Consider the following 20,258-nt stretch of genomic DNA (forward strand, 5'->3'; position numbering starts at 1 on the left):
ATCATGTCATCAGATGACCATAACTTATTTTGCTTCCATGCTTTTCATAAACTTTGCTTGTTGCAAGCCAGTTGGGGAACATGCAAATGATAATCATATGACTGAAGGATGTACTAACTTACCATGGTTAATTTCAAACAATTGTTAAATGAGGCAGTCAGTAAACAAGAACTAGCTGTAATTGTGGTTGCTTGCTTCTGCGTAGCAAAGCTGAGATGGTGTTTATGCTGGCTGTTTTGATAGTTTCAGATCCTTGCAGCTTTTCTCAAGCAACTATTCTGATGTTCTAGGTAAGTCTCTAGGGGTAAAATGCACAAGTGTTCCATCTTTTTTATTTTCAGATAGCTGTGACTTGTTGTCTTTTTTCTAGCAACTACTTTGCAAAGGAAGTTCTAGGGAGATGTATTCTGAAAGGATTGGCTGGAGTGGGGAGAGTAATAATTCCTGTGAAGTGAGGAACCAGGATAAGACAAGATCCCATCAGTGGAAACACCAGATTACTTACAAGTTCAGAATTTTAGAGCATTGATAAAGGAAATACTAGCTTTGCTCAAATTTTCCATATACCACAGCTGAACCAGATATAAATTGGCTTAATATCAAACGCTGCTAATATCATGCAATCACAGAGGCCTGGACCTACTTCCAAACTGGCACAGATTCTTCATATATGATGGTACCAGTGGTGGGATTCAGCAGGTTTGCACCACTTCGGCAGAACCGGTAGCTAATATTTTGTTACCCATGCCCAGAATGGACTTCCAGAAGCAGCATCCACACAGAGAACCAACTGGTTGTTCACATTTTTGAATCCCACCACTGGATGGAACCCACATTATTTTGGACTTTCATAAAAATTTTGGAACTGCTTCTTAACAAACCCTAGACCACGGGTCAGCAACCCGCGGCTCCGGAGCCGCATGCAGCTGTTTCAGCGGCTCCCAGTCCTCCACCATGTGCAGTCTGAAAAAAAAAGTTCAACCAATCAATTCAAATTTCTCACAAAAAAAAATCTTGCGAATTAATTGGCTGAACTTCTTTAGTTTGTGGGATTGTCCACAAACCTCTTCTTCAGACTGCTCGTGGTGGCAGCAGAAGAAGAGATGGAGGACTGCTGGAAAAAAGGTGTGTAGGTTGGTCAGATGGGGTGTGAGGCGGACACGTAGGCTGACTGAATGCGCGTGCAAGGCAGAGGTGCTGCTCGGGGCCGGAGGGGAGGCCAGGCAGATTTGTCCTCCTTGCCAGGCAAGCGGAGCCTGAACAAATGCGCGCGCGAGGCAGAGGGGCTGCTTGGGGCCGGAGGGGAGGCCTGGCAGATTTCTCCCCCTTGCCAGGCAAGCGGAGCCTGAACAAATGTGCGCGCGAGGCAGAGGTGCAGCTCGGGGCCGGAGGGGAGGCCGGGCAGATTTCTCCCCCTTGCCAGGCAAGCGGAGCCTGAACAAATGCACGAGGCAGAGGTGCAGCTCGGGGCTGGAGGGGAGGCTGGGCAAATTTCCTCTGCTTGCCTGGCAATTAAAACCACTCCTGCTACTCCTTCTACTGCTAACTTTTTCACTTGGTGCTTGGTGCCGTCCCAGTTGCTTGTGTTGCAAAAGGCAAGAATTTGGAAAGAAGACACAAGATTCAGCATTTCTCCGCACGCGCTGATCATCGGGCGCGGAGAAACACTCATTCCCTCTGCTGAGCCATCCCAGTTACTTCCCTGGAACACCTTCATATTTTGCAAGGGCGCACAGGGAATCCACGTTTCTCCACACGCGCTGATCAGCGGGCGCAGAGAAATGCCCATTCTCTCTGCTGAGCTGTCCCAGTTGCTTGCATTGCAGAAGGCAAGCATTTGGAATGAAGACTCAAGATTCGGTGTTTCTCCGCAAGGGCTGATCTCGCGCTCCTTACAGTTTCCCTCTCTCGAGTCTTCATCCCAAATGCAGAAAGCAAGCTGAAACAAAGAGAGGGAGACTGTAAGGAGCGCGAGATCAGCAGTGACATCCGGGGATTCTCAGGTTAAATCGGAACCAAGCACCAAGTGAAAAAGTTAGCAGTAGCAGGTGTGGTTTTAATTGCCAAGCGTCCCCATGGAAGTCAATGGAGGTGCTGTGGCTGGCCTTTTGAGTTGGTGAGTGAATGAGTGAGAGAGAAACGTTTTTTGAGCAACGTAAGTGAATGAGTGTGTGAAAGAGGCTTTTTAGAGCAAAGTTGAGGTAATGAGAGAGTGAGAGAAGCTTTTGCAAACAAAACATGAGTGAATGAGAGCGAGAGAAGCTTTTCCAAGCAAAGGCAAGTGAATGAGAGCAGAGGGGGCAGGGCGGCTGCATGTCTCCCCTTAGACTCCACTGTTCTGTCAATCAAGCCTGTTGTTTTGCGCATGCATGCGCATGCACGTCCTTTGCAGCTCCCAGTTTTTTACTTTTGTGAGAGAACCGGTTCCGAGTGGCTCTTTCACTGTTTCAGGTTGCTGACCCCTGCCCTAGACAATATAAATGATGATGGAATAAGGTGTATGATTGTGTAGTTTAGGTATTGATTGAAGACAAAGGAGGTCCAATCAGGAAGCCAGAAACAGAAAAATGCAGGATTTGATATCCTGGTAATTAAGAAAATGTTATGTGTTGCATTCTAGTCTGTCTGAACTTTGTGGACCAATTTACAAGGCAGATCCATGTCAATTACATTACAGTAATCTAAGCTGGAGATGGACTTAGAGGCTGCTTGACCCAAGATGGCTGTGGGTGGCTTATGTTTCAAAAGTAGGAGCAATAAAATGAAAAAGAAAAGAAAAAGAACCTGTACTTTTGAAAAAAGACAAATTCAATAAATGAGAACAAAAAAATCAATGTAATATAGATAGTAGCTTTGCCCAGTCATGGGGAGGAAAGCCAGGTTTTCAGAAATATTTGGATGGGTGTCAGGCGAAAGACATACAGAAATCCAAGGGGATGCAATTCCAGAGGGCAAGTGATGTCCTGATAAATGACATTTTGATTGAGTGGATCTGGACCATTCCTACTCCACCTGTTCTTAATGGAAAGGCATTGGAGCACTTGGGTTAAAGTTCAGTTTATTAATTCAGCTATAAACTGCTTCCCATTCTGAGTAAAAATAGGTACTGATTGAAGAAAGGGAAGAAACTCGTAGTGGGCAAGATAACCATCTTTGTAGACAGGTAATTAGAGGAGTTTTTTTAAATCAAAATCAGCAGAGTCAATTAGGAAATTTCTTCATGATATTTTACTGATAATCTGCAAAGTTACTGGTTGCTGGTTGATGAATGCTAAAGAAAACTAGACGTTTATTTTCAAAGGAGAAGACATTTATCATGTGACAGATTTTCTTCAGTATGTATTCTGATATGATTAATGAGGCATGTGTTGGCATTTCATCTGATGGGTGCTATGACAGCACAGACAACAGTTTTCTATTTTATTATTAAAATACTGGTTTTGAATGGATGACAAATATTTCAGGTGGTAATATAAATATAATCAATTTAAATGGCAGTATTATTTTGTGAAGGCTAATTTAATTGACAGTGGAATATTCAGGTATTTTGACACTGAAAATAATGTGATTTTGAAGTGATTATATGGGTGCAAATATTTGGGCTGGTTTGTCACGTCAGGAATAGTAAATTTTCATTCTTGAACTTAGAAGCTATTAATATTGTACAAAGACAAGTAGCAACTAATATTTGAAAATAGATTTTTCATTATATTTACAAATTTGCAGCTGTCTTAGGAACAATTCCATTTCTATGTATAATAGGTATTTTATTGTTCTGGTACTCTAGATTTATTTTAGATGAAGGTTATACTAAGAACCTAGCAGTCAAGTCTCCCAGATTTGTATATGTTTGTGTTTGAATTCAGCATTATTGAACTTAGTATTTTTCTTATTCTTTCAATGTTAAAGAAAGTAAGAGATCAAACATTAGTCTGCTTTTTTTGTTCAATCATGGCCAGATCATTAAGACATTACTATATTAGATTTAGATACTCAGAAACTAAATACAAATATAATATTTTTGTTTATTTTGTAAAATTATTGCAAAAATATACGGGGAATAGGAGTTATAGATGCTCTATATTTCTTACAAGATGGATTTCTTAAAAATAATCTACTTGTTTTCATCAGACAGAATGAAAGTATACCTAAAGTATAATTATTAGGGAATTTGGGGTAAAAACTTAATGAAGTAGTTATGGATGTATAATTGAATAGAGTATAGCATAATAAAAAATAAAAAATAAGCAATCTAATCTTTTCATTCTCACTAGACTGATAGTAAAATCATAGACTGTATGTCAAGGTTCCGATAGATGAGACCAACCAAATCAGAACTCCGAGGCTAGATGTTTCTTCAAAGAACATGTTTATTGGCTACATAATATCAGCACGGTCAAAAGTGAAACCAAGTCTGAAATCCTCCTCAAAGAGAAACACTATTACAAAGTTAAACTTCCCACCCCATTGCTATGCAATCAGCTACATTTCCCGATAGAACAGTTTGGTGGGCTTTCTCACCAAATGCTCACGCTCCCCCATTTAACCAACAGAATTGACCTTGGTTCCCACAGGACAGTGAAATTTTTAGACTGGCAGAAATCCTCCATACCCCCTCCCAGTTCTGTGGCAACCTAGAACGAGCAAGGTTCATTGTAGAATTGACAGTTGGACCCCCCCCTAGGAAGAGAACAAGTTCCGTAAAAGAAACATAGGCACAAGTTAGGAATTCCCCCGTCTTCTGACGATGCTTGTCATAGAATTTCTTTATTAATCTGTGCCTTCACATCAGTATGTTTCACCCAGGTAGCTTCCGACAAGGGGTAACCTTTCTACTGCACCAAATATTGTAACTTTCCCATATGTAATCTAGAGTCAAGGATGTGTTTTATCTCATAATGAGTTTCTCCCTTTATTAAAACTGGGCCAGGCAGTTTCTTAGGGACTGGCCTCAAAGATGACTCTGCGACTGGATTTAACAAAGTGCAACAAAACACTGGGTGAACCTACCCTAATAGCCATGGGAGTTTTAATTGAACTGTGGCAGGATTTATAATTCTGACTTTGGGAAAAGGACTGAGAAACTTAGGTCCTAATTTCCTACTTGGTAATTTTAGCCTTAGATATTTAGTAGAGAGGTAAACCTTCTCCCTCATAAGAAATGGCTTCTGGGGAGATCGCTTCTTATCAGCCTGTTCTTTATATGTCTCAGCAGCTTGGGCTATAGCTTTTTTTACATTTGCCCAAATAGTTTAAGACAGGGGTGTCAAACTGCCGGCCCGTGGGCCGGAGCGTCACGGAGAAACCGCGCCCATCCCATTTTCGGCAATAGAAAAAAGTTCCAATACATTGCGCGATGTCACGTGACGTTGCGAGTTTGACGTGCCTGTTTTAAGAGGTCACCCACTGATCTAAGCTCTGTGAAGTGGGAGGTTCTTGGGGGTATTCGGGCATAGGGACAAAGTCCCGACCGGTAGCTATTTTAAACAGAGTAAGTCCAGTGCTACTGTGTACAGTGTTGTTGTATGCCACTTTGGCGAAAGGAGGAGGACTGCCCAATTAGTCTGTTGGTAATTAACATAACATCTCAGGTATTGCTCCACCATTGCGTTTGTACGTTCAGCCAATCCATTCGTACTCGTACTCGGGTGAAAAGCAGATGAAAGCCCCTTGGTAGACCCAATTAGTTTTACAAACCCCCTCCAGAATTTTGCAATAAGCTAAACCCCACTATGCAATACAGTCCTTTTCGTTGGAGTTGATAGATATGTTTTAAAAACACCTGGTTAGTTTTTGGGCAGGTGGTAGTCTGGAACAAGCGATGAAATGAGCTTGCTTTGAAAAGAGATCAATTACAGTCCAGATCACTGTACTTCCCCTGCTCTCAGGTAATTCCACAGTAAAATCCATGGTTGTCTTCTCCCAGGGTTGGGAAGGATCAGCTACTTGTTGCAATAAACCAGGAGGTTTTCCCAGGCGTTTTTTCATGGCTGCGCAGGTAGCACAACTTCGCAATATCTTTCAATTTTTCAGGCCTGACCACCAAAACTGCTGCCACACTAGATGCAAATTTTTTAGAAAGCCAAAATGACCAGCTGGTTTTGCATCATGACTGCGCTGAAGGGCTTGAATTCTGAGGGATGCTGGAAGGTATAGTTTTGAACTCTTCCAGGCTAGTCCATCTCGAAAAGTCAATAGCAATCTATTGTCTCTGAACCAGGGCTCTGTTTTTAACTCCTCTTTGAGTTTTTTAGTGAGTTGACTATCAGGCTCATCGGATTTTCTCTGCATTTGCCCTCTCATGGTTACTTGAGAGGCTGATTGAGGTTGAAGAATGATGGAATTAATAATTTCCTCCTGGCTGTTTTTATTTTGGGGCATTCTAGACAGAGCGTCTGCCAGGAAGTTCTTTCCCCCAACGAAGTATTTGAGGGTGAAATTAAAATGGTTGAAATATTGCGCCAAACCCGTTGTAGAGTTGATACTGTACTCATTTCAGTATATTAAAAATTGTAGTATTCAGAATTATCTTTGACGAGGGGAAGGGATGGCCAAAGTCTGTGCTCCTGATGATATGATGTCATAATGTATCTTGAACCAGGGCTGCTCCTCCATGCAGTCATGCATGCACTAGTATTCAAGCATGCTGATGTGTACTTATATCATGACACACACACACCAAATATCCACCTAGATATATAGGCACAAACTCTTTCTCTGACTTTTCAGTGTAGAGTACAATAGTAAGTTTAAATTTTCCCTCTATGCATTATAATTTGGTGCTTCCTGCTGCTGGTTTCAGAGGGAGACATAATTTAACCTGAGAAGACATATATAAATATTATTTCCATATTTAGATTTTATTTCCAAAAACCTTTTACATAACAGGCTAGGATGTTGCAGAAGAGTTGTATTGGGATACTCTGAATGCCATTTTTCTCAGCACATTTCATGGCAACAGGAGGAGAGATGGAGAAAATAACACATTCAGGGAGTGAAAGAAAATCCAAGGAGATGGAAGCAATAGTATGGTGACATAGAAAATTGTACAGAAGTCTTTTGGCATCTGATGACTAGAATGACTTTGTTATTAGAGAAATGTTTGAAATATTTAGAAACGTAAATCAAAAGATTGAAGTTGTAACTTTTTTTGTATTCTATTGCACTGAAAAAAGGTCAGAAGTCACTACTTTAAAAAAAAATTTCTTCTCTACAACTCTTAGTAGTAACTGTGAGAGGGATCTCGGAGTCCTAGTGGACAATCACTTAAATATGAGCCAGCAGTGTGCTGCAGCTGCCAAAAAAGCCAACACAAAGCTAGGCTGCATTAACAGAGGGATAGAATCAAGATCACGTGAAGTACTAATACCACTTTGCAATGCCTTGGTAAGGCCACACTTGGAATACTGCATCCAGTTTTGGCCACCACGATGTAAAAAAGATGTTGAGACTCTAGAAAGAGTACAGAAAAGAGCAACAAAGATGATTAGGGGACTGGAGGATAAAACTTAAAAGGAACAGTTGCTGGAATTGGGTATTTATTTAATTAAATTTCTATATGTCTAGTTTAATGAAGAGAAGGACTAGGGGTGACATGATAGCAGTGTTCCAATATCACAGTGAGAAGAGGGAGTCAAGCTATTCTCCAAAGCACCTGAAGGCAGGACAAGAAGCAACGGATGGAAACTGACCAAAGAGAGAAGGAACCTAGAACTAAGGAGAAACTTCCTGACTGTTAGAACAATTAATCAGTGGAACAACCTGCCTCCAGAAGCTGTGAATGCTCAGACACTGGAAGTCTTTAAGAAGAGACTGGACAGCCATTTCTCTGAAATGGTATAGAGCAGACATGTCAAACTCGTGATGTCATGTGACGTTGCTAGACGTATTAGGACTATTTTGCCATTGCCGGCAATGGGGTGGGCATGGCTTCCAGATGATGTGTCCAGCCCGCGGGCCGGCAGTTTGACACCCCTGGTATAGTTTCCTGCCTAAGCAGGGGGGTTGGACTAGATGACCTCCAAGGTCCCTTCCAACTTTATTATTATTTTTAAAACTTTCCTGATTTTTGTTTCTATTTTTATTTTATCTTATAATACATTTTAATAAAATATTTAAAAAGACCACCTCTGATATTTTTGACACCAGAGATTGTGTGAATCTGCTGCTGAATACACCAGGTTAGTCATTTTTTTTGTAAGGGATCATTGTTTATGTGTTTACCTAATTCCTCAATTGAAGCAGACAATCATGTTATCATGTTGTTGTTGTTGTTAGTTGCGAAGTCGTGTCCGACCCATCGCGACCCTATGGACAATGTTCCTCCAGGCCTTCCTGTCCTCTACCATCTTCTGGAGTCCATCTAAGCTCACGCCTACTGCTTCAATGACTCCATCCAGCCACCTCATTCTCTGTCGTCCCCTTCTTCTCTTGCCCTCAATCTTTCCCAGCATTAGGCTCTTCTCCAGTGAGTCCTTCCTTCTCATTAGGTGGCCAAAGTATTTGAGTTTTAGCTTCAGGATCTGGCCTTCTAAAGAGCAGTCAGGGTTGATCTCCTCTAGGACTGACCGGTTTGATCGCCTTGCAGTCCAAGGGACTCGCAGGAGTTTTCTCCAGCACCATAGTTCAAAGGCTTCAATTCTTTGGCGCTCAGCCTTTCTTATGGTCCAGCTTTCACTGCCATACATTGCAACTGGGAAGACCATAGCCTTGACTATACGCACTTTTGTTGACAGGGTGATGTCTCTGCTTTTTAGTGTGCTGTCTAGATTTGCCATGGCTTTCCTCCCAAGGAGCAAGCGTCTTTTAATTTCTTGGCTACAGTCCCCATCTGCAGTGATCTTGGAGCCCAGGAAAATAAAATCTGTCACTACCTCCATTTCCTCCCCATCTATTTGCCAGGAATTGAGAGGGCCGGATGCCATGATCTTGGTTTTCTTAATGTTAAGTTTCAACCCAACTTTTGCACTCTCCTTCTTCACCCGCAACACGAGGCTCTTTAGTTCTTCTTCACTTTCTGCCATTAGAGTGGTATCATCTGCATATCTTAGGTTGTTGATGTTTCTTCCGGCAATCTTAATTCCAACTTTTGATTCATCTAGCCCTGCATTTCTCATGATGTGCTCTGCATATAAGTTAAATAGGCAAGGTGACAGTATACAGCCTTGCCGGACTCCTTTCCCAATTTTGAACCAGTCAGTGGTTCCGTGTCCAGTTCTCACTGTTGCTTCTTGGCCCGCATATAGGTTTCTCAAGAGACAAATAAGATGGTCTGGTATGCCCATCTCTTTAAGGACTTGCCAGAGTTTGTTATGATCCACACAATCAAAGGCTTTAGCATAGTCAATGAAGCAGAAGTAGATGTTTTTCTGGAACTCTCTAGCTTTCTCCATGATCCAGCGTATGTTAGCAATTTGATCTCTAGTTCCTCTGCCTCTTCGAAATCCTGCCTGTACTTCTGGTAGTTCTCGATCCACATACTGCTGGAGTCTAGCTTGTAGGATTTTAAGCATAACTTTACTAGCATGAGAAATGAGTGCAATGGTGCGATAGTTTGAACATTCTTTGGCACTGCCTTTCTTTGGAATTGGAATGTAAACTGATCTTTTCCAATCCTGTGGCCACTGTTGAGTTTTCCAAATTTGCTGGCAAATTGAGTGTAGCACTTTTACTGCATCATCTTTTAAGATTTTGAATAGCTCAGCTGGAATACTGTCACCTCCACTAGCTTTGTTGTTGCTCAGCTTTTCTAAGGCCCACTTCACTTCACATTCTAGGATGTCTGGCTCAAGGTCAGTGACCACCTCATTATGATTATCAGGGACATTAAGCTCATTCTTGTATAGTTCTTCTGTGTAATTTTGCCACCTGTTCTTAATCTCTTCTGCCTCTGTTAGGTCCCTGCCATTTTGGTCCTTTATCATGCCCATTTTTGCATGAAACGTTCCTTTCATCTCGCCAATTTTCTTGAAAAGATCTCTGGTCCTCCCTATTCTATTGTTTTCTTCTATTTCTTTGCATTGTTCATTTAAGAAGGCATTCTTATCTCTTCTAGCTATTCTTTGGAATTCTGCATTTAATTGGGCGTATCTTTCTTTTTCTCCCTTGCCTTTTGCTTCCCTCCTTTCCTCAGCTATCTGCAAAGCTTTCTCAGACAGCCATTTTGCTTTCTTGCATTTCTTTTTCTTTGGGATGGTTTTGGTTGCTACCTGTTGTACAATGTTGCGAACCTCTGTCCATAGTTCTTCAGGCACTCTGTCTATCAGATCTAATTCCTTAAATCTATTTGTCACCTCTACTGTATATTCAACAGGGATATGATTTAATTCATACCTGACTGGCCTAGCACTTTTCCCTACTTTCTTTAATTTAAGCCTACACTTTGCAACAAGAAGCTCATGGTCTGATCCACAGTCAGCTCCTGGTCTTGTTTTTACTGACTGTATAGAGCTTCTCCATCTTTGACTGCAGAGCATATAGTCAATCTGATTTCTGTGTTGACCGTCTGGTGATGTCCATGTGTAGAGCCGTCTCTTGGGTTGTTGGAAAAGAGTGTTTGCTATCACCATAGTATTCTCTTGACAAAATTCTATCAGCCTGTGCCCTGCTTCATTTTGTACTCCAAGGCCAAACTTGCCTGTTATTCCCGTTATCTTTTGGCTTCCTACTTTAGCATTCCAATCCCCCATGATGATAAGGACATCATTTTTGGGTGTTAGTTCTATAAGGTGCTGTAGGGCTTCATAGAACCGGTCAATTTCATCCTCTTCAGCACCGGTGGTTGGGGCATAGACTTGGACTACTGTGATATTGAATGGTTTGCCTTGGATTCGAACTGAGATCATTCTGTCATTTTGAGGATTGTATCCCAGTATTGCTTTTCCTACTTTTTAATTGACTATTAAGGCTACTCCATTTCTTCTGAGGGATTCTTGCCCGCAGTAGTATACCTGATGGTCATCTGAATTAAATTCACCCATTCCTGTCCATTTTAGTTCGCTGATACCTAAGATGTCGATGTTTAGTCTTGTCATCTCTTGTTTGACCACGTCCAGCTTTCCTTGATTCATGGATCTTACATTCCAGGTTCCTATGGAGAAAAAATCTTTACAGCATCGGACTTTCCTTTCACCACCAGACATATCCACAGCTGAGCATCCTTTCGGCTTTGGCCCAGTCGCTTCATTCTTTCTGGCGCTACTAGTACTAGCCCTCTGCTCTTCCCCAGTAGCATATTGGACGCCTTCCGACCTGAGGGGCTCATCTTCCAGCGTCATATCGTTTTGCCTTTTGGTACTGTCCATAGGGTTTTCATGGCAAAGATACTGGAGTGGGTTGCCATTTCCTTCTCCAGTGGATCACGTTTTGTCAGAACTCTCTGCTATGACCTTTCCGTCTTGGGTGGCCCTGCACGGCATAGCTCATAGCTTCATTGAATTATGCAAGCCCCTTCGCCACGACAAGGCAGTAATCCATGAAGGGGCATGTTATCATATGGTTTTTTTTTTTTAAAAAAAACCATGACTGGTAAAACTTGAATGAGAGTTGCAATATGAGTTATCTCAGTTCAGAGGAGAAAATGTTACACATCCAAAATTCATGATCAGGAACACTATTTTCAACTAAAAACAACATCGGCAATGACTTATTTCTATTTTATTTTTCTTTTCTTTGGAATATCAAGACCTGGTCACCTAAAGTTTTCTATGAATAATTAAAAAACAGCTTTTGGTTTTTAAGAAAATATTTTTTAACTTTGGCCAAACCTGTTGATGGTATGACATGAGAAATTAAAAATATATAATAAAGTAGCATTTATTTTCTTATTATTTATTTAGGAAATGGTTAAAGAGTGTTTTTCTGAAATAAAAGCCTTGTTGTCTATCACTACAGATCACTCTGCACCGCTTACAGAGGTACGTTATTTGGATTTTTAAAAATATATTTTCTCCAATTGTAATTCTTTTTTTACTAGGTTTCTGTCATTAATAGTATTCTGGAAAATATACTTTTCATATTCTTATTCTGAATATGAAATTGTATTAGCATGATTATAATTTTTGTTGTCTGGAATATAAGCTCTTCTTAGGTAAAAGGCTACAATACATTATACAATATTTATATATGTTTATTTATTTATTTTATTTATTTTAATTCCATTTATATCCCGCCCTTCTCCGAAGACTCAGGGCGGCTTACAAGCTTAGCAGTAGCCTTCATTCTATGTATATGCCTGCTTATTAGGGCTTTCACACACCCCAAAGCGGCATTATTACAAAGTCAGCTTAATTGCCCCCAACAATCTGGGTCCTCATTTTACCTACCTCGGAAGGATGGAAGGCTGAGTCAACCTTGAGCCTGGTGGGACTCAAACCTGCACTAATTGCAGGCAGCTGGTGTTACTTAAGAAGGCATTAGCCCACTGCTCCATGTTATATGTGTTATATTAATAGCAGTGGATAATTAATGAAACATTAGTGGAATAAAATATTTTGTTCCTTCTCAGGTGACCTAAAAAAGAATGTTTTATGTATGTTTTTGTAAAACACAACACATACTTGAAGCTTGTTTGTTTTTCTATGAACTTGTAAGATTGGTTTATAAGGTATCCATACAGAGAAGGTCACGTTGGAATGATGATGCCTCTAAGGCAGCAGTCCCCAACCTTTGTGGCTTGGCAGCCTGGCTGGGAGTGGGGGGAGAGGGGAACCAGGCCAGGGAGCAGCGGGCCAGTGCTCCAGCCAGCACTCACGTGACCCAATTCTGAATAGCCATGGCCTAGTAGTGGCCCGCGGCCTAGGGTTGACCCCTGTTCTAAGCGTACCACTTTGGGATTATTTTTTTATTATCTCTCCCCCAGTATACTACAAGTAAATCTCACTTAAAATCCATTCAATCAAGAGATTTACAAGCAATTGTCAAAATTCCGGTCATTGCAATGGCTCCATAGTGACATGAATAAAAGTTGAGCACACTTTGGCCCATTCACATTTATTTGTATCCCACCATTATTTTTACAAATAACTCAAGGCAATGAACGTATCCTATACATCTTCCTTATTTTCTTCATAACAACAATCCTGTGAGGTGGGTTGGGCTAAGAGAGAGAGTGACTGGCCTAAGGCCACCCAGCTGACTTTCACGGCTAAGGTGGGACTTGACCCCCAGCTAGAAGGATGCGGTGGCAAGTAGGGCTGGACAGGGGCAGCTGTCCAGCAGCAGCAGGTGGCTAAAAGGACAGAGACAGGATAAGCGGAGGGGGGAGTTGAAGAGGAGGCAAAGGAAGGAATCTAGTTCTTTAGCATAAGCTTTTTGAACCTCAGGGCTGGGAGGGACAAAATGGGAATTGCTTGGATTGCAGTGGGTCCTTGGGTAATGGCTGGTAGGGTTTAGTTAATGGCAGCAGTGGGGAGTGACATGATTGCTATTGGTAATTGATGTGGTCATGTGACATCACAGTGCAAGAACTGCATCGCACAGTGATGGAGATGCCAGTCCCAACCTCCGTGGTAATTTTGAGGGCTAACTGTATTGTGTTAATCAGAATCAGTTTGGAAAATTACAGTAAAGCCATCTTTTTGCTAATGTAAACTAATTGATTTTTTTCTTATGACATCCATGTATGTATATTAGGCAGATTTTCCCCCAGTTTTCTTTAGTTAAGATTCTTGTTAGTTTAAATCTGATATTAACCAAAGGGTTGAGAAACAATTGTTCCTAAATAAAAATGTTCCTCTCAAAGACCCTTTAGCTAAGATGATCAGTTACAACTTAATTCAAAGACAAGCAAAATTGCTTACTCAACATCTTCTTTCTTTTTTCTAGATCCCATTTGAGATCACTGTGCCATCAATAAAGAATTTAAGCAAATTGTTTGATCCAGCGAATGGATGTGTAATAATGGCAGGAAATGTTTTCAGTTGGATAGTATCTCTGCTTACTTGAATTTTTTTCAGGAGTAAAACTTAACATGTTTGATTTAATGATTTGTCAGCTTTTTGGATCAATATCCCATCACTCTGAAACAACTGGAACTCTGTTACTTGAAGCCTAGAATTGGTCCATAAAAACCTTTAAATTTTAAATATTAAACATATTCAGTTATTTTTGAAATTTCTGTTGCTTTTGGTACAGAATATTATTTTTGGTGGTTGGTTTTATACCTCTTGGTTCAACGCTTTCAGTGTCATTGTTTTCTTCAAACATAAGGAAAATAAAGCCAGTTAGTCTTTTGATTGCATTCTTAAATGAAAATCATTCCATTTAAACTGTTATAAAATATTTTTTAATTAACTGTTTAAAAGTAATTATTTAGCACATGATATTCTTCTAGTAGCAGTCAGTGAGTTGCAGCTTTTCTTTGAATGTTTTATTTATTTGAATTCCAACATTTGTATGTTGTTAGAACTAGGATGTCAAAATACTGTAGAAGTGACACCTGTTTAATTTTGTTCATGGATTTTTATTACTTTTGGTAATATTTATTTTGCAAGTTAGAAATACAAACATTCTTCTATTCTTCTCTTAGTTGCTATAAACAGCGAGATCTTTGCCTTTATATTTGCATCTGCAGACTACAAGAAAAAAGGAATAAATCCACATTCCTATTAATGCACTTGGCATAGGTGTAAAATAACAATTAAAAACTAACAGCACTACATTAATATCAGATTCAGTAAGAAACAGAAGTATTTTGCACTACTTTCCTGAGTAAAAAAAAGCATAACAATGCCTTATTCACAGTACTTTCAATTAAAAAATGTGTAACATTTCCTCATCCTTTCTGATTGTTTCTTATGTCAAGCAAAAAGCTGGAAAAGAAATATATATTTGGAACGTGCAGCACGTTAGATTCCAGAAATGTATTTCAGAACACTATGTGTGCAAATATAGCAACTGACTGGTTTTTAAGGTAATTTTTGTCTAGGATTATATGGCAATATTACAGGGTAATCATCTGATCGTGGAAAATACACCATTCTTTTAAAGAACTGCAAATTGCTATATTCATGTTTCCAAGCATCAATTCGGAAGTGAATATGAAACACTGCACAGCCCTAAACAGTGACAGAAGCAAGTTATTGTTTTCTAAGATTCATGGCCCAATGAATACTAGAAAATATTGTATTTTAATTTTAGATTGCAATTTAGTGAATTACATCTGGATAAAATTTGGTTAATCTTCTTTGAAAATAGCTGAAAGAAGTCATCTTTCTAAACTGTTTGGAATCTTTTTTCAATAAACCATACTTGTTTCACTTAATGACTGTTCTAGCCTCAATGGTTTCTTCTAGAGACTAAATATGAGTATTAGTCACCAATAAATAATCTGATCAAGCAAAGAGATGATGCTGGCAGAAAAACCACTTATTTATGCACATACATCCATATTCTTCTGAAATGCACTATATTTTTACCAACACTATGAATATAAGAATATATAAAAACACCATGTAATAAATACAAATTATGACATTCTGCAAAGTGCTAGACTAGAGAGAAGCCCCCTTCCCCGTTTCCTTAGTTATAATGGATCACATCTTCTACCAACATCAGCATGTGGGTTAGGGTTAGGTTGCCCTAAATAGTAGAAAACCAAACTGGAGCAAAACTTCAAAAACATCAAAGCATTCTTCTCTCTTTGAATAACTGCCCACAAACAACAAGCCTGTCCAAAAAAATTTTTTTTGATGCCAGCATCTGCTATTTGGGAGGCCTGATATTGAAGCCCGTTTATTTCAGTAACAAATTGAGCCTAATTTGTCATACAGAATTCAAGGGAGGGAGTAGGGAGAAACATATTGCCATCTGTCTAGGCCAGGGGTCAGCAACCTGAAACAGTGAAAGAGCCACTCGGAACTGGTTCCCTCACAAAAGGAAAAGCTGGGAGCCGCAAAAAATGTGCGTACATGCGTGCATGCGCAGAACAGGGTTTGACTGAAGAGTGGAGCCAAGGCGAGATATGCACCTACCCTGCATATTTGAATTGATTGGTTGAACTTTTTTAGTCCCACTTTTTTTTTTTTTTGGACTGCACATGGCAGAGGACTGGGAGCCGCAGGAGACAGCTGAAAGAGCCGCATGCGGCTCCGGAGCCGCGGGTTGCAGACCTGTGGTCTAGGCACAGCAGGTCTATGTTCAGCCTCAGGAGAATCTACATCATTAAAGTTCTGTCAGCATCCCTTCAGTAATGTGAAACAATGTAATATTTATTTAAAACATTTTATATGGTCATCTAACTTAAGCCAAACTGTGTGGTTCGCAGTCCCCAAATAAAAATGATATATGTCAACAATGAAATAAAAGAGACCTTGCGCCAGTTAAATCTTCCCATGCAGCCTACAAGTTTGTCCCATGCAAATTTCACCGTACCAACAATTGAAGTAATAGTCAGGCCTTAAGTGTTTTTAGGATGGTTAAAGGACTTCTAAAGGGATATAACACAGGGAAAAATGTAAAATGGCAGCATTTAAGGAAAGGGACGAGGAGCATACCTACTCTATGCAGGGTGTTGAGTTGAGCATATGTCCTCAAGGAAAGGCAGTCCTGCAAATAAATGGTTTCATGCTATGAAGGGCTTTAAAGTTAATAAGCACCCGCTTAAATTGCATATGCAATGAAAGTAGAAGCCAGTGCAGCTGGGTGTAACAGGATGCCCACCACTGCATGCTGCTACAAGTGATGGCTTCTGAGTAATCCTCGAGGTCAGTCTCATGTAGAGTACATTGTAACCCAAGCAGGAAGTAACCCAAGGCATGGATGACCTTGAGGAAGGCTTCCAGCTCCAGGAAAGGGTCCAATTGGCACACAAAAGGAATCGCTGCAAGCAATAGCTGTCACCTGCTTTTTGAGTAAGAGCTACTAGTCTACTGAAGAGATCCAAAACGTGCACTAGCCAAGTATGGGAAAGCACAATCCCATCCAGAGTCAAAGACGACCAGGGCCTGAGGAGCCAAAACAAACAAACGTCACCAAAGCCAATCTCTAACTCAGGGGTAGGCAACCTCGGCTCTTTTATGACTCATGGACTTCAACTCCCAGAATTCCTGAGTCAGCTATGCTGACTCAGGAATTCTGGGAATTGAAGTCCATGAGTCATAAAAGAGCCGAGGTTGCCTACCCCTGCTCTAACTCCTTAAAAATTACAACGCATCATAGTTTGTGAATGAGGGTTCACTAGCTGTATACTGTACAGCAGGGGTCTTCAAACCTGGCCCTTTTATGACTTGTGGACTTCAACTCCCAGAATTCCTCAGCCAGCTGGCTGAGGAATTCTGGGAGTTGAAGTCCACAAGTCATAAAAGGGCCAAGTTTGAAGACCCCTGCTGTACAGCGTTGCCCTCTGTTGCCAACAGTAGATCAAACGGGAAGAGGAAAAAAAAAGACAACGAAAACTTGCTGGAAGAGTAGGTATGTATGCCCAGACTTATCACAGACAACGATTCGCGCATATGATGAAAGGAACTCTAGTTCCTCGAACGTTTACGGTACGATCCGTTAGTTTCTACGATGCCCCCGAGTTCTCCACCCGGCAAACAGCAAGCGTTTTGCAAACTAGGAGACACGAACCCCGTGCCGTCAAAAGAATAATTCCATCAAGACCCCTTTACTCGCTCGCCCCATTTAGCAACGTCTGCTATTAGCAAAGAAACGTCGCCAGGGGGACGACAAACTTTTCGGTGCAGGATAAGGCCTCGCTTCCTCCCTCCTCCCTCCCCCCTCCGTTTCTAGTTACGGAAAACGAGCGCACGTGGGCAATTTTGCTCTCTCTCGGCTGCCGTAAAAGGGCGGGGAGCGGGCTCTCGCGGTGGCTGTTGGGACGGTCTGCTAAGTAGTTGTAAGGAGCGGGGCAAGTCCGCTTGCCTCGGTTTGCGAAAGGACAAAGCTGGATGGTGGGGAGAGAAAAAAAATGATCCGGATTGGCTGAAAGGCTGTTACCCGGGGTGACCCGGAGAAGTGGGAAGGTGAGGGAAGAAGCGGGATCTCTTGTTCGTCTGAATCGGAATAGGTTGGGAGCCCGGCCCGCCCTCTCTACTTTGTCCTGGAGCTGGCCGTGCTCCCAGCAGCTGCCGGTCCTTTGGTCCCTCCTTTAGTTTTGGCTCTGGCTCTTCGCGGTTCCTGTAGTGACGGACGGACCCTGACCGGGCAGGATTGGCCCTTTAGGTTCCCCGAATGGGAGGGAGCTTTAGGTGTGAAATAACCGTAGTTAACCCTGCGCCTTCCCCGCTGGAAACTTATTTCGGGGAAAGTATCCTTCACGCTTTCTCTGAAGCGCCCCAGATAAAACACCGAAGCGCTTCTTTCTGCGCAATGATTTGTCTGTCTAAATCAGGGGTAGGCAACCTCGGCTCTTTTATGACTCATGGACTTCAACTCCCAGAATTCCTGAGTCAGCGTAGCTGACTCAGGAATTCTGGGAGTTGAAGTCCATGAGTCATAAAAGAGCCGAGGTTGCCTATCCCTGGTCTAAATCAAGCTGGTTTCATTCAGCAGGGTTTATCTTTAGAAATGCGAGTTCAACGTGACTCCGGTGTATTGATTAGGAGTCTGGCTATGGCTTCCTCGCATTTCTTACACAGAAGTGCTTCCATAGAAGAATCAGCTGAATTGCTTCCTTGATACCTAGGCAGGCAGTTTTTTTAAAATGAAAGCCTTCCACCGATTTTGGGAGAGGTCTATGAGCAACAAATGTCTTGTGTACGATTTTTTTTTTTGAGACGGAGTTCAAATATATGTGCTGTGTGGCAAATGTAAATAATATATGGAATTTCGAGCATTTTTTCTTAATTTGCGATGGACATAATTTTACAACAGTTTATGGAATTACATGAAGGTCAAATAAGGTAATTTGGTCTACTGATACGGCCTATTTAATGGGTCAAAGAGAGAAAAGTATAACATTCCTTATTTTTCTCTGTGATCTTTGGAATTCTCTCATGCAGCATATTGAAGTCTATTATTTCTCTCTGAAACTGATAATTTGTTAACATACATCAGCTCAAGCCACATTCTCTGTCTGTGGTGGATCCTAAGTGTGTACCTCCATTATTTGCAAGATACTAAAACTGTTTTTATGTGCAGAGATCATTATATTTAGGTAAATTGTGAAACTAATGCTTTTTCTCATGTACTGCAAATGTGAAGTTATTGTACTGATTGACTATAATAGTATTTCAACAAAAAATGTTTATTATTTAAATATATACAATTAGTCTGCTCAGTTCCAAAAATTGCACATTGTGTTGTTATTGTGCAGCCAGAAGCAGGCCACTCCTGGACTTCATTCTCTGGAAACCTGCATGTCAAATGGTTATGACATATTTATGAAAGTAATTATGGAATTACTATCCACTTAACTGTTTTATTGAGAGCTTGAATCTACAAGAAGGTTAACTTTATTACATGAAACTGAAATCAGTGAGGCATTGTCCTCGTCTTGTTCAGTTTTTGACATGCAAGATGAAATGCCTCAACCCACGTTGGGCTACATTTTTGTAACTGCATGGATTATAAAGTGAATTCTGACAAAAATATTTAAATCATGTAAATTATTCAGTGTTCCTATGTTCTTTTTATGGCAACATTTTAAAATTAGATAATTTATTCACAAATTATATTTGTGAATAGTTACTTGAAGTGTAAATGCGCTTTGCACCGATGTCCTACATTGAAAAGTCTGAAAGCCATTCAGTTACATTCAAAAGTATTCACTGTTTTTTGGCATTAGTATTTTTATGGAAAGCTACAAGTCAATGTGTAGGGAATTCTCATTAAAGTTCTAATAACTTTTATCACTTGACCTCTTTCCATTTTTCAGAAATTATCAAATCCCTATAGTGCAGACATGTCAAACACAAGGCCCGGGGGCCGGATGCGGCCCGTAAAGTGTTTTCATGTGGCCCGCGAAGCCATCCTGGAAACAGTGAAGGAACGGCCCCCACTGCCTTGGCCCTGGCCCAGAGACCTTCCTTCTGCCAGAGACCCTCAGATCTGTCCCACTCCTGCCCAGGCCTCCATAGGCACCCTTGATGCGAATGATGTAGAGCTGGCCACGCCCACCCAGTAGGCCATAAGCACTCTAGCCATGCCCAGCGAGTAGGCCACGCCCACCCTGGCCATACCCACCCGCCCCCCTGAGGGCAACCACAGTGCTGATGCGGCCCTCAATGAAATTGAGTTTGACACCCCTGCTATAGTGTATAGCACATATTTCTAACAAGTATGGAATATTACATTTCAATTATGCTGCTATACCATTT

At 41.0% G+C, this 20,258-nt stretch overlaps 2 protein-coding genes across 2 annotated transcripts in view; both read left to right on the top strand.

The window, feature by feature from the left end:
- Positions 1–13,944, top strand: part of CFAP54 (cilia and flagella associated protein 54) — a gene marked incomplete at both ends in the record, with an annotated part of 175,159 nt that extends 161,215 nt beyond the window's left edge. Inside the window, 2 exons of the mRNA XM_083366027.1 lie at positions 11,838–11,915; positions 13,825–13,944. Of these exons, the coding sequence (XP_083222153.1) occupies positions 11,838–11,915; positions 13,825–13,944 (198 nt within the window). The remainder of the gene's footprint in view (positions 1–11,837; positions 11,916–13,824) is intronic.
- A 3,910-nt stretch (positions 13,945–17,854) lies between these two features.
- The window catches only part of NEDD1 (NEDD1 gamma-tubulin ring complex targeting factor), a 42,935-nt gene continuing 40,531 nt past the window's right edge, over positions 17,855–20,258 (top strand). Inside the window, exon 1 of the mRNA XM_083366028.1 lies at positions 17,855–17,963. The gene's annotated coding sequence lies outside the window, so the exon portion shown is untranslated. The remainder of the gene's footprint in view (positions 17,964–20,258) is intronic.

The sequence above is a fragment of the Vipera ursinii genome (assembly GCF_947247035.1).
Source record: "Vipera ursinii genome assembly, chromosome: 6".
NCBI classification, from domain to species: domain Eukaryota; kingdom Metazoa; phylum Chordata; class Lepidosauria; order Squamata; family Viperidae; genus Vipera; species Vipera ursinii.